Genomic DNA, 15,392 nt, shown 5'->3' on the forward strand with positions numbered 1-15,392 from the left:
GTAGTGCATACAAAAATCCTAACAAGCAAAAGTAAAACAAAAAAACCAAAAACAATTTTCATCATTAAAAAAACCCAACATTCATTTCTTCAAGCTCAGCCTCTTTAAGCTGAGACGATGCAGCAGTGACCAGATTTAAACAGATGAAATGATTACACAAATAAAAGAGTGCTCTTACACATGGGAACAAAATGGCACAATGGTCTTTAGAACAGTGAATGTGAGAGAGGCTTAAGCTCAAATTTTTCAAAACTTGCTCAGCACCTGTTAAGCTTCCCAGCCTTCCTGGCTGTGTGTGCTTTGCTGTTTGAAAGCCCAGGACCTTTTCAGGACCAGTCCATCAGGGGCTTGAGGCCCACGTTATACTCTTCAAGCATCACCCCATTACAGGGACAGCTCTTAAGTCACTGGACCTTTTTTTGTTCTTTTTTTTTGTCTGACCTGGCTGAACACATGGTGTGCTCTGCCCATGGCTTTCCAGTCACTGTAATTCTCCAATTTCTTGCTTTTAATACAGAAGTACTGAGAGCTCATTAGAAAAAAAGGCACAACAGAAACTCCAGGCCTTGTGGTGCCAAGCCCTTGTTTGTCCTGCAACAGACAAGCTACAGGTGGGCAGGCACAAAAAAGCAATGTAAGCCACCAGGCAGGACTAAGGCTTTCATCTCCAGCTACCATCTTAGGGCCTCTTACCTCCCCCTTGAACTGTGCAGCCTCCTGCATGTGAAAAACATTTCTGTGAACTAACTGACAGAACTACTCTTTTAAAAAACCAAACTTGTTAAAAGATACCCACAGAGGAGGGAGGGGAAAACAAATAAAATCCGCAATCCAGCCACATCTGTCTCCAGTAAACAGGATTTTTTTTCAGGCCTTGGGCTCAGACACACGACCAACCTACTGCAGGTGAATGAATTACTGACCGTCAGCTGAGTCGTTTTCACTGAGGTTTAAGCACAGGCATTTTACCTGCCATTTGCCAGGGGCTAAGAGCCTGCACAGCTGGGAGCATCCCGCCGCTCAGCTCAGCCAGCACGCAGGTGCTGGTGTTACCCATTTACCACCTGACAATGCAGTTTGCTCAGTGGCACTCATCTGTGCCAATGGGTTACACTTCAAGACTAGGACCCAGGCTGTTTCCCCCACCAAGGACCATCTCTGAGAAACACAAACCTGTTTCTAAATGAAGTATCACTTATCTCATGCATGCCACAGGTGTGATGTCATCCCCTCTGGCAAAGGAACGAGGATGTCTACAGCCTCCACTGTGCAAAAATGCAGGAACTAAAGTTAACGTGTCTCAGACTTTGTTAAAATATGGTGATAATTAAGAAGTATAATTACCACTACAAAGTTAAATCCTCTTGGAGTCCTTACAAACAAGTTTTTAATTTGCACCAAAAATTTACATTTCAGATTTCCAGTCAACCACGAATGGCTACGAACTTGGCAGGGGCCTCAAGGTGGTGGCTGGCAGGTTCTGCCAGGTTTGGGGGCAGGAGCACTGTGGCTTCCCAGGAATGTCACAAGCTAACAGTCACCAGCAAACCCCAGATGCGCACAGGTAAGCTGATCGGATCACTTTAAACTGTTTCATCTGCTGTACAAGTGTGAAAATCATACTTGTGTCACTTAAACTGCTTTTTATTAAAAAAAAACACACAACAACAACCCACAACTTATAAGGTAATTGATTGCTTTCTTCTAGCCTTTTATTAGTTGTGATTAAGGAGATATAGTAGCTCTGTTTACACAGCTCTAACAAGTCAGGACCTGCAGTACGTTATTGGCTTGCGGCCCACAACTTGCAGTCCATTCTCAACAGAATCAATCTGAAGTTGAAAACATCCCCTGTAGGAAGCATACACATCCCTGCTTATACAGGAACAGAAAACAGTAATAACTTCAGGTCCTGTAAGTTGCAAGTTCAACTTACAGAGATCAGCCCTGACTTGTCATTGCTCTCAGCATGTTCATGATGAGATCAGAGTGCTTCATAGAGGACTCATACTTTCAACTTGACAAGGGACATAGGTGAGCATGTTACACTTCACTGTTACTCGCAGCCTTGACTACAGAAATAAACTGAGAGCTCCTCTCTGTTTAACATGCAGCCAAAGCACTGCCAATCTGAAATGGCTGATCAGTAATACTTTAATTGCAGTTTCATAGAAACAAATTGCTATTTAATTGCAATAAGCTCTTCTGTGGCTTAGCTGGACTGACAATAGGCATACACCTGGTACTAAAAAGGTAAAAGCAACGACAATGGTTTTCTGGTACTTCATGTTCAGGAGACTCAGGCAATGAAATCAGACCTGGAACCCAATTTCACAATGAAGAAACATAATATAATATAAAAAAAACCAAAAAACCAAACAAACAAACAAAAAAAAAAAACCACAAAAAAACCCAACAACACATAAATGTTCCAATCTCAATTGTATTTGTTCAGAACGTAGATCCTTGCAAAAAGCCTCACCCTTGACATACAACTACCTGACAAAGAATTTGATAACAAAAATTAAGCTGAGCTTCTGAAATGCCTGATGGTAGTTGATAGCAAGTCACACTCTGCCAGTATCTCATTTTATTTTAACAGTATTTACCCTAAAATTAGATGATGCAAATTTTATCAGTGTTAACTAACAGGGAGAAAGGGAGAGAAACTCAGTATGGTTAATATTCTAAAGATGCGACTTAATTTCATAGGCTTCATATTGGTAAGACAGTCTCATAACCTGTTAAAATATTTAAAGATAAATCATATAGGACTGAAAAGACAGTATCTTGTTGCAAACAGAATTTGGTTTGGAAAGGCTTAATGTCCCACTGCCTGCCAGGATGAGTAAATCTCATAACTAGACAGCTGGCTAGGTAAAAACATTAAACCCATTTAGAGGGCAATCTTTCTACAAAATTGTTTCATTAATAAGAGTGACAATTTATATGATTGAGACGGTTAGATGCAGCATAGACAAAAGCATTTTATCCAGGTTCATGGTGATTTCAGATTAGTAATATTTCCTTTGATTTTTTTTTTCAACAGCATTTATTTTTGAAAGTCAGGGAAGCTCTTACCAAATGATTATTTGCATGACTTTTCAGCAGCAGCACTAAATGCAGAGGGTGTATTGCAGGCTCTGTGTAGCAAACGCGCACGATAAAAGGTGAACAAGTACATGGGTTTTCCTATGGATCTCCTAAAAAGGTGATGTTTCATGTAAGGACAAAGCTAAGTATTTCCAGTAGCCTTCTATCCACACCTAGCGTCCCCATTGGAGCCCGTTTTATTGTCTGAAATGCCTCTGGTTTCAAGAAAGTGTTTTACCTAAAGCAAGAATACTACTTAAATATGTTCTATTGTATATTCATAGCTCCATTAGTCCTCCTCCAATTTAGCACATCAAAGCAAAGGCTTCATCACTTGCCTGTGGATTATGCTAACATGAGTGACATTTGTAATCTTATAGGTCTGCAACTTAAGAAATGCTTTTAAAGTAAGCTATTAAAAAGGTAGCTGTGCTTTACAAACGAGTCATATAATAGTTTATTTAAAGCCGTTAATGAACTTCAACCTCTACATCACTAAATGCTATACTACATTACTTACTAGAAGTTATTAGCTATCTTCTTAGCACTTCTGGGTTATATTGGACAACCAAAAATCTGTACATGTTAGATTTAGACGCTGTACCTTGAGTGCTTATGCTGAAAGAGTATGAAAAGATGCCTACAGTCTCACTAATACTTGAATTCTATATTCATACGACTTCAAGTGTCTTTTCAAAGATACTGAAGCAGCACAAGTTGCAGGACTCTGCTGAAAGACGCTAATGCTAGATCAAAAAGCTTAGAAACTTATTTAAAAACTATCTGAGTGCATTTAATTAAATGCACACATAGCTTTATTTCATACATTAGCTTCTGTCATTTTATTGCTTGGTAAGTTAGGCAAGTATTCTTTTGTCTTTACAGTCTGAAACTGTACATTATGACATCTTTTCTCTGAGACAGTCTTATTTTTCCTCAAGCACTCAAGTATTGAAAGAAGAAATTCAGCAGACTTCCAATACACCAGAGGTCAAGAAGTAGTATCTAAAAAAATTAATTTGCTGGTGGTTGTTTAGACAGCCGAATCTATAAATCATCTTTTTGTGTATCGGCATCACAATAAGACAAGCTCATTCCGTAACCAAGCACGCTGGGCAGCAAACACCACCTCAAAAAGAGAATTAAAAAAGAAAACATAATCCTGATGCATTTCAAATCTACTGGTATCCTGTAAAAGCCAAGTAGCTGTTAATACTGTTTTGTTACTAATTGCAGCAGAGGTTGCACTCTCTGTGCCTGCAGTTTCCTGACTGAAGGCATACAATGCACAGCCATGGATTCACGTTACCGTTCTTCCTACCAACATGAAAAGTCAGAGTTTTCATAAGATTATTCTGCCCAGCTCTACCACCAGCAGCTGATGGGGAAAAGAAAAGAAAAAAACCCAACAAAACACTAAATGAAGTTGCTCCTTCTCTAAGCTTAGGAAAGGCTTTGTTGCTTTAGGGGAAGGGGGAAAGAGGGCTTGTATTTGTTTGCTTTCAGAGAACAGATGATAGTTGAGATCAGTTAGTGCACAGAAATTGCCCAGGAAACCTATTTTTCTTTAAGATTATCAGTGTTGAAAAGTTCGTCTTTCACCACAGCAAATGCAACTTTATGTAGTTCACATCAGAATAGCTATTGTATTCCTTTTTATGAATACTCAATTCTAGTGCTCAGCATGAGGTACAGACCTTTTGTGGGTTTTGTATTTTATTAGTTTTTGACCTCTTATGGTGTATACACACACTCCCCTGCTTGCACGCTCAAGAGACACATGCACATCCTTACTACAGATGATTCTGCGGAAAGGAACTGCATAGAAAGAGACCACAATACCTATATGTGTACCATAATCCACGAATTGTAACATACTTGCTGTTACCAGAATTAATAATCTCAATAGAAATAAAGATCATTTTGAAGTAGTGCTCTGTATCGTTGCCAGAAGTAACACAGGTAAGTAGTTTAACAGATTCATTACTGGCATAAAACAAAAAAAGCCAACCAACCCATCCAAACAAAAAAGCTACTTATAAAGGTAATTGACCAGTAGGGTAATGACTACCTAAGATACAGTCTCAGCATACTAAATTGAATGAAGTATTAAAAAAGACCCAAACAAAACAAAGCTTCTAAAACCCATACTCAATTCAGTTTTGTTTTACTTTTTTATTATTTAAATACACCATACTAGAGCAAATGTCTCTGAAAATATCACAAATAAAAGATTTTTCTTCATTCAGCAAATTAGAAGTAGGTGAAAATTTCTACACAGTAGCTGCTATGAGCCTGACTTTTTTCTTTTTTTTTCTTTTTTTTTTGTTTTTTTTTTTGCCATGGGAAGTAGCAACATCAGGACAAAAACACTTACATGCATACATACATTGTATTTTACAGAGATACAATAAAAGTGTTTGTGATAGAATATCACAAAAGCCACATCTTTATCTCATGTTCGGTTTGATTGAAACACATTTCCTTACAACACTTAAATATACAAAGAGCAAATAGAATGTTGTTAAGGTAAAACACAGGGTACAAACTGGCCAGTGCCCTGCTAATTGTTAATGAGGGTAGAAAGCAGATTTCAATGCTTCTTTTAATTAGCTTCATTAGTCATCTTCCCCACCCACCCCCCCCAAGATGTCCTCCGGTGGATCATTTTTTCATTTTCTCTACAGTCTCCCATTAGCCCAGGTTCATGGAGTCCTTAATGTTCATATTCAGTCATTTTAATACACCAATAAATGTGGGAAGGGCAATCAAGAATAAAGAAGGTGCAATGGTATGGAGCTGGCATTGATGCTAGCTACAAAGGTGACTTGTCTACTTGGAGACATGGGATCCATCTGTGATGAACAAAATTTGAGATGAAGGCACGCATTCTGCATTACTCTGACCTTTTAGCAGACCTGCAAGAAATAAAAATGGGTATCTTAGCTAGAATACTAAATTTGAGATAGGAAACTACAACATGACTGCTTTTGTCTTTTCCTTATTCACTAATCTCTTTTTTATTACATTACTTTCCAACTGTGACTTGATTAAGGCTTTCTACGCTATCCATTCATACTGCTAATGTTTCAACTTCAGCTAGCAAAAAGCAAACATTTCCTGCAGTTTCACTACTGAAAAGAGCAGAGAGGGGGGGGGGGGGGGATGAAAAAAAAAAGAAGACAACAAATAAGTGTACTTTCTGGAAACACATTGTACAGACAATCAGGTGGCTTTTCTGGGCCCCTTTTACAAGGGAAGAAACATTATGCCATGCCTTTGAAGAAGGTAGCAATATGATCTTATAATTGGAAGAAATAGTGTGTAACACAAATAAGAAGTACAGCCAATATCTTCCCAAGGCAACTTCAGTCAATGTGCTGCATTGCACAAAAGCTAAATATAGATATTTCAGGATTTCCTCCCCCCGTTCAAAATTCCTCATCTGGTGTGTTAGTTAATGTTACATAAACATTTTAGTATATGAAGTCAAACATGTGCTTTCACACTGGTGTTAATGAATTGTGATAATTAAAAGTGTCTAACTCAATAAAAATCTAAACTTTGGTGGATAAAATAGAAAGTATCATCCATACTCTTCAAATACAATCTGTTTGCAATTACCAAAATGAAATAATATATATTAGATTTTTATGGGTTTTAAATGACATTTTGCACTTCCCAGGAAGTTCTTTTTTCACCCTTTCTCTAAGTTACTAAAAGCCTGAGGTCTATTAGTAACTGCAACCCCCCACTTTCAAGCTAATTAAAGTAGTAGAGGCTTGGAGGTTTAATTCCCCAGAGCTGAAGCTCAGTATGAGAAAGGTAATTTGTCTGTCCAGAACAAAGATTAGGGAGCAGCCAGCAAGCATATTTAATAAATGAGCATCAAATATCTTCTACTATGGACACAGACAACACCAATTATGTAACTACAAGGGAATTGTTGAGTGATATGTAAACCAGAAGATTTCTAAGATCTTCTCCAAGAGACCATAATCTAACTCATACTTTATTTAAAAGTATAGAAGCTGAAGACAAGCATTTGCTACAAACTGCCAACTGGTGGAAAATTTACACTTTTTGGTGGTAATATTTTTGCAAACAAGAAATAGTACAGGAATACTACCATTACCAAAAAAGCAGAGAGGATTCTTGACAACAGAGTCCCCTCAAATGAAGCGGCACACAGGACATCACCAACTCAGAGCCTGTGTTCTGCAGGCAAGCAGCACTGAGTTCAGAGAAAATGTGGTGTTCTCAAACCAGACAGCAAGCGATGGAAGTTACAACTCACGTGTGCGAATCACCTCAGGGAGGCAAAAGGCCAGAACAGCCAACATCACTGCATTTGCCTCCTCAAAAGGAAAAGCAAGTTTTGAAACACAGCCCATGCAACTCTTCCTGCCTGCACCCATCACCAATAGGTATTAACCTGTAAACTATGCTAAGACAACAGCGAGTTCACATATGGAACAAAAAGGTGGGTTAGTGCTGGGAGCGTGCCTCAGACTCTTCAGTTTAGTAAAAAAAGCCGTGAATATTCTGCTACATCAGTAATTTCTAGTGGTAGAATAACCTGGAAACTGATTGATCTTTAACAATTAGTAAAAGCTATCTGTTAAAACCAACTCTGTCGCAGCAGCAGAACGTGTTCAATTAGTGGCCCTAAGAAACACACTTTATAGAAAATACAGCAGAGAAAACATGACTTTTTTGGCACCTGCCCTTGTAGCTTCCAAAACTCTAGAAACCTGACAAATCAATGAATTAGCAACTTGTCTCCTCAACCATATTTCAATTTCCTGGGGTTCGGGTGCTTCACAATCCCCTTCTGAAAACTGGTAGAAGAACTTACACTATTTTCTGACAAGATTGTAATCTAAAGGAAAACAACCCACAAAACAATAATCTCTCCACCCCCGTATTCTCCCCAATCTGCCTCATCACTGACTGTTGCAACGCAGTTAATAGTCAATGACAGGAACTAATAAAAACCTGTTCTCACTATTTTCTCTGCATTTAGCATCTACCAGGTGTCTAGAGTCAGTTCTGCAAGCTCAGACCAATTTTACATCTCTTTTCCATGTTCCACGTTCCTCATCGTGTCTACTGCTTTGATTGCAACTAAATCATTTTTATGTTTTGCCAAGGCATAGTAAGAAACTGGTAAAACTAAATGACAATTTAGACACCTATTTGAAGTTACATTAAACTTTACATTCGTAGAAGACAGGTGGATAAACCACTCTCTCAGAATGGCAAACCTTTTACTGCAGTGTATAAAGATGAATGGTTTTACCTATATTTTGAAATGGGATACTTACAAATATTAATTTAACAGCGTCCCTGCTAGATAGTCTGTATAACAGATTTGTTTCATTAAAATTCACAACAGTATAAATCTATGAATCTTTAACTGTATTTGTACTTCCTTGAGAAGAGGCTGCACATTCCCCTCCGATCTTAATTATCTTTGTTCTGCCTAACTATACAGGACTTCTGCATTCAACTCTCTCTTCACCTCAACTGACAAATTAAGTAAATAAAAAAAGTTCATGTTTTATCTTGATGTAATTACATTCACTGTATAAGACTTGAAAGAATACTTAGAGTTAATCAGTAAATTCATGCACAGAAAAAAAAAAGGCAAACAGATATTGAAATGTACTAACAACAAAAATATCATGGAAATTAAAAACCAGTTTGTGTTTTCTTGGACATATCTCTCAGCTAACTAAAGAACTAAAAGAATTCTGCACTTTACAGAATAGATCGGCCTAGCATTTGTCCCAGGTTTTCTTAATCTTCCAAATTCCTATTTGCAGATAAATGTTATTTTTTGTGATCCTTACGACATTAATGAAGTTCCTATTGTAAATCTATAAAGAATTACCAACTGAAGTGTGCACTTTTTGTTTCATTGCAATAACTCAGTGCTGTGTGATTGCCTGGGTTAATGATGAAAAAGTCAAATATACTATCAGAGCTGATGGAAAAATCTATCACCAATCTGAAATTAAAATTCATCTGTGGTCAATAAGATTTAATATCCATGCAAGTGGCGCTGTAAAGAGTAAATGAATCAATGTCATCAATACATAATCAGTATGAAATATGATGTGAATAAAATTATGTGCAAGAGTCATACATTCACTCTTTTCTGGACCAGGGTGGAATGAACAGTCTTTTAACTCAAGGTTGACAGTAATTGTTACAAATTAGCCACAGCAGTTATCAAAATGCACTCACTTGCATAGCTTTAGGACTTATTAAGGAGATTAAAATAGATCTAAAACTATCTAGTTTCAGAGTTACGGGATAACTGTTGATCAGATTTTTTACTACAACTTCTCTATATAATTTGTACAGTCATTATTCACTCATTTAGCTAGAAACCAAGAGCTATCCACCACAGAGATAAACAATCTCTCTACTTGAGCTATTAGTGTTATGGAGTGATAAGAAATAGCACTTTGGTTTTTTTAAATCTGAGTTATGGCATACAAAACAGACAAGAAAATACTTCTGAAGCAGTACTCCAGAATGCTTCCTCAGCTAAAACCTTAATATTAAAGTGAAATACATTGGTTTAGTTCAGGAACCTTCCCTTCACAAGACATTTATTTCCACATTAAAGGATCTCATTTTCCTCCCGCAGAAACTTCCCCTCTTGCAGCCCTTAATTTCCAGAATATAAAATAAAATACTTCTCTTTGTTAAGAGTTTATATTAATGTAAGCTCTCAGTTTTGCCTTGTACACAAGGACTTCAACAGCTGTACAGATGAACATGCCCAAATCAAAATAAACTGACTTACCCTATATGTCATATTTCAAAGATTAGTGTTTTCTCCCCATACCCCATGCCTAAGTTATTTAAGATAAGTTCAGTTACTTAAAGGTCTCCTTGCAGGGGTGGGGAATGTCCACTACTAGAATGAAAAGAAATTGATCTTCATTTAGCTCTAATAAAGCTTATTAGTAATTGTTGAGTATTCACCTTCTGGTCTGGCAGTAGTGGATTACTCTGAAGTGAATTCAAATGGCCATTGATGAGAGCTGTAGGTCTATCATGTTCACAAAATAAACTGCCATTGATGTAGTGAAACCGATCTCCAGGGACCAGGCGATTCCGGCAGGTAGAGCATGTAAAACACTGCCAAAGGAAAAGAGACAGCAAGTGAAACTACAGCACAAATTAAGTATGCTGCAGGTTTGAAAATTACACTTCAGAGACTGCAAGTACAGCTGAGATATGGAGCTGCTTGGTTCCTAGTTTCTCCAAATATGGCATTAGTCTTACCTGTTGGGACTATGCAGTACATAACTCAAGTTTAGTTTTACCGATTACGAGGGAACAAAGCTACACACTAAGGGAAGCTTTATAATGCATACTCACATTTCCAGTTATTATATTGCTTTTCATTCATAAGGAGATGCATATTTTATACTAAAGAAATATAGCAGTACTAATTAGCTACTAAAAAAAAAAAAAGATATATAGAAAGAAACCCCTCACCTTAAGATGATAGACATTGCCCTGTGCCCTCATGACCAGCTCACTAGCAGGAATGGACTGTCCACAGGCACTACAAGCACCACTATTTCCAAATAACCTGAAACAGAGGTGATGATCATGAATAATTTAATACACAAGAGGCTCTAAGCGTTTTTGCGCATCACTGCAATGGTTTATTACACAACTGTTTTAGACTTCTGACCCCTGTCTTCCAACTTGCTTACGTGTCATAATATGAAAAAGTGTATGTTTGTGTAACAACTGGTAGCTTCACCCTACCCTCGATGTGGTTACACAGGATTTAATCAGAAATATTGACTTACACCTCTAGAAACACAAACAATTCTGTACTACACACATTTTATCAGATTACTGGGTTCATCATAAAAAAAAAAGATACAATTCATGACTGGAGTTTAAATGCATTGTGTCCTTGAAATTATATGAAGAACTCTTTTGTACTTTAATCATATCTTGAGATATGAGTCATCAAAAGGGTTAAGAGGATTTGATTGTATATCTAAGAAGACATCATGCTCAGTGTATTGAAACTCCAGTAAACCTCCATCAGTGCAGAGTTTCCATTAGAAACTCTCTGCTATCCAGGTTGATATATAATGTGTATGGGTTAACCTTTTCAATCATGGTGTCAACACTTTAGATTTGCCTCTGCTCATCTCTTTCATCCTAACCTTCTCTCTCTCTTGATAATGAAATGCTTGCTCCAACTTCCCTCTATCTGCTCCTGAGTCCACAATTTAGATTACTTCATCTCTGCTAGCAACAAACTGAATGAAATTTCGATTTGAGCAGAAAGTAATTTACCGGGATCTGGACCCATTTGTCATCATATCTCTCTGGGTGTTTGCTGTATCACTGCAGTTTTCCTATGCAATCAAATGAGACCACAACATCTGCCATTGGAGGGGGGGGGGGGGGGGGGCACACAGAGTAGGGGGAGGGGGGAAATAGGCAGAAGAGTGGTGAAGAAAAATATATACATAATTCTTCAAATCCATTTAAAGGCACAATGCATCAATTCAAAATATAATACAATAATGATTATTGAGTTCTACTTCCACAGGCTGCGTTAGCTAGAATTAGGAAAGCCTTATTTGCTTTTGCATGCGTCCCTAATATACACAAATATTTATTAAAACTACCACAATCATTTTGCAGTGGAAAGAAGGGAAACTGAACTAGCTGGCAGGGTCAGCAGACCCGCTTTCCTGCACGATGTAAAACATAGTAATAGGATTTACAAATTAGCGTATTGGTGTCATAATAAATATTAATATTTGCATCTCCTTCCTGTCCAAATAAAGTCATAAAATTCTGTTTGTGTCAACCTAGGAGACGCATTACAACAGAATACCCGTAATCTGAATGATTGCAGTGTGCCTCTGTATAAAAATAATTGCTTTGAATTTTCAGAATCTGAGCTTGCAGAGGAGGCTTGTCATGTTCAAACTACTAATTTGCTGTCGCCACTTTATTGAAAATAGCCTGTAAGTTGTTATTAAATGTATCGACTGAACGACAGAGAGAGTAGTAAAACTGCCCCTTAAGATGGCTTTTAATAGGAAGCTGAGAAACAAATTTTGCAGCAGCATCGATTTGAAGAGTTCAATCAAAACTCCATTTCAAAACTAATTAGTCTGAGATCCACGACACATTGACACGTTCTTGCAGAATCACAGTGGTTACAAAGGGAAAGCTGAACTAATACATTGTCAGGACCTCCAGCCAAAGGAACTAAACTGTCTGGAAACTAAGGGTCCATTATTAGGGCATTTTCTAAATCAGGGCCAGTTCCGAGTAGATGATGAATTGGGGTTGCTTCCAAAGCGTTACGATACGCATTTTTCTTCCTCCATTGTTACTAGTCATGAAGATGGCACGGAGAAAGGGTGCACAGGAAGCACTGCAAAAGGAGGCGGCAAGGCACTGTTACACTTGTAGAGCAAAGTTCCGAAAATCTAGGGTAAGGGGGTGGTGACAAGGGCATTGCTGGGTAGGGCAGAGGAAGAAAGGCAAAGATGTACTGACAAGGTTAATTGTCTGGGAGAATCTGAACCTGGTGAGTGGTCTCTCACAACCCCTAGTACAACTGCACCACCCAACTCAAAACACAGCTTTTGGAATGCTGATCTCATTGCACTAGTCTTCGTTAAGCATTCATTTGTTATACAGTTCTCTCTGAATAGAAGTGGTTGTACACCTTGAATATCTGTGAATTCTAATAAATGGAGTCATCCTAATCCAGAGGCTTTCCACACATCTTAGGTTTTCCCTAGGCATATTCCCAGACCATTTCTGATTTGGAAAGTCACTTCAGCTGAATCTTCTGCTAAAATTCCTAAAAATTACTTGCAAAGTCAGAACACCTTTCTGCTCCTTTGCATTATTTACCAGGAAAATGAAGCTTATTTTCCCTTCTCTACTGTTATGAATGGTTTTGTAATATTATTAACGGGGGGGGGAAGTTGTTCCTCCTTACCAGTAAAGGAAGTCTTCCACAGTAACTATTTTTACTGAAAAAGTTGTTTCACATGGTTTCTGAGGCTGGAGAGCTAATTATCTAACCAGGGGGACTGTCCAGGACAGTATTTGATTTAAAAGGCTTGAGGCTTTAGGTGCTCAATTAAGTAGCTATCGGTCTCAGACTGGACTTTAATGGGCTCTTTTCTCTTTAACTGCAGCAATGGGTAGAGATACCCCAGGTCAGGCTAATTAAAGCCAGGGGACTCTTTAATTGTGATGACAGAATTGGTTTCAGTTTCCTCTTTGGGTCCTCAGTCCAAGAAGGTCATTAATATTTCAACATTTGGGCAATGCAATCAATCACAAACATCAAGAGGTTCCCTATGCAGACAATGCAGCTCTTCTACACTTAGCAGCATTTTACTGAGCCACCTTAAATTAACTACTGTATGGTTCCAACACAGCATTTCCCACACCCCCAAACACAGAAACACTCCCAGGGTTGTTTTTTTCCTGGTTGTTGTTTTGTATGCCTTTTTCCTTATTCTTTTTTTTTTTTTTTCTCTCCTCAGAACTTTCACAAGACTGTGAATGGAGCAAGAAATCTTTTCAGCCTGGTTTCCTTTCCTGCTGCTCAAAATTCACTATCAGCAGAAACACATCTCTAGCAACTTACGCTAATAGGGTTCCATTTTTTTCCCAAAATTGTGGAGACAGATTCAAGTGCTCCGATTCCTGCACAACACGGCACACTTTTGTGCCCACAAATACATATCCAAGCCCCAGCAAAGTGAAATGCACATCCAGACCTACTGATCCAGAAGCGATTGGCGCTTCTCTGCATTCCCTATATTTAATCTAAATTCTGCACCAGCTATATTAAATGTAACAAAGAAAGGCAACACAGAAATTACGCCTGGAGCCAAGTCCATTAAAGGTACTTCACAATAACTAGAGACCATGCACCTTAAAAGCACCAGAAGCTATTGATACTTAAAAGGGGGGCTGTGCATAATGGCAAGCACTGCATTAGAGAAGGGGAAGGGAAAAAAAAAAAAAAAAAAGGAAGAAAAAAACCAGCCAAATTACGCTTGGTTAATTCAGAGTAACAGATCTGCCCCCAAGTGAATTGGAGGCCTTGAATTAATTCTGTTATGACAAATCAAGATAAACGTTCCCCCTAAATTGCATGCGATTTAATTAATTTTTGAGATCCTGGGCTTTTTTTTTTTCCTAGCTAATAGTTCACATGCTCCTGCGCTGTCATTGTGCTTGAGTGGGCAGACTTCAAAGTGATATTAAATAACCAACTATTAGATTTACCTAGCACGTCCTATTGGAAAAGTGCCATTTAATTACCTAGCCTGTTCAATTAAAGGGACAGCATTCCCTGAATATAGCAGCTTGCCGCTGATTACCAGGGAAATGAACTCGCTGTCTGTCGGCCCCCTCCCCTCCACAGTGCACACTGCGGCTGCGGCCGGCCGGCCGGTCGAGGGCCCCGGGCCCGGCGGGGTCCGGCCAACCCCGCACACTCCCCGCCGGAGAGGCCAGTGGGGCTGTGCCCGCACCGTGCCGCCCGGGAGGGGAGGGGCCGCGGGCTCTGCCCCTTTAAGCCGCGCCCGGGCAGCCCCCCTTCCCCTTCCCCACCACTCCCTGCTCGCTCTTAGCGGCCAATTTCGTTAATTAAATGTTTTGTTTGCGACGCGGCTCTCATTCATTTCGGACACGTCATTCCGAGCAGATCTAAGCCAGGGACCAGATCTCATTAGATAAAACCTATCAGAACTAAGAGAAAATGGAGGAGACACTAATTAAAGCTTTTAATTGTGCGGATTCGCTGCCACGCTGCTGCTTTATCTGGCATCTTAAGGTTGGGAGGGCTGCGCTCCTCTCTCCTCCCTGCAAACACGCTGCTCGCAGTGGGGAGGGAGGGGAAGGGACAGAGATTTTAGCCTCCCTCTCCCTTCTCAGGAACCTTGGCTTTCAATGAAAGCTGCCGCTGTAGCTCTACAGCTAATTTGTTGTCGGGTTTTGGGAGGGGAGGAAGGGAAAGGGGAGTGCTGTGTTGTTTAAACAACAACAAAAAAACCCACATAAAACCTCAGACGGTAAAAAAGCTCATTAATAAATGGCCTCGTGGTCTTGGCCCAGAGAAGTCAAGTCCCCTTCACCTGGCGCCTTCTGGGCCGATCAATCCTCTTTCCCATTTTTTCAGTCGTGCCTAGCATACCCAACGTCTCCAGCCAAGAACTATGCCTGGGGCTCTTCAATGGGTAAGGGAATGTGCCACC

At 39.2% G+C, this 15,392-nt stretch overlaps 1 protein-coding gene across 8 annotated transcripts in view; it reads right to left on the reverse strand.

The window, feature by feature from the left end:
• Nucleotides 1-5,194: 5,194 nt before the first annotated feature.
• Nucleotides 5,195-15,392, reverse strand: part of LMO4 (LIM domain only 4) — a 112,484-nt gene continuing 102,286 nt past the window's right edge. For all 8 annotated transcript variants that reach the window (XM_054165430.1, XM_054165428.1, XM_054165429.1 and 5 more), the window contains 3 exons: nt 10,615-10,711; nt 10,096-10,251; nt 5,195-6,011 (listed from right to left, as the gene is read on the reverse strand). In XM_054165430.1, the coding sequence (XP_054021405.1) occupies nt 6,003-6,011; nt 10,096-10,251; nt 10,615-10,711 (262 nt within the window). In that variant the 3' untranslated portion in view covers nt 5,195-6,002. The remainder of the gene's footprint in view (nt 6,012-10,095; nt 10,252-10,614; nt 10,712-15,392) is intronic.

This window comes from Dryobates pubescens, chromosome 11, assembly GCF_014839835.1.
Source record: "Dryobates pubescens isolate bDryPub1 chromosome 11, bDryPub1.pri, whole genome shotgun sequence".
NCBI classification, from domain to species: domain Eukaryota; kingdom Metazoa; phylum Chordata; class Aves; order Piciformes; family Picidae; genus Dryobates; species Dryobates pubescens.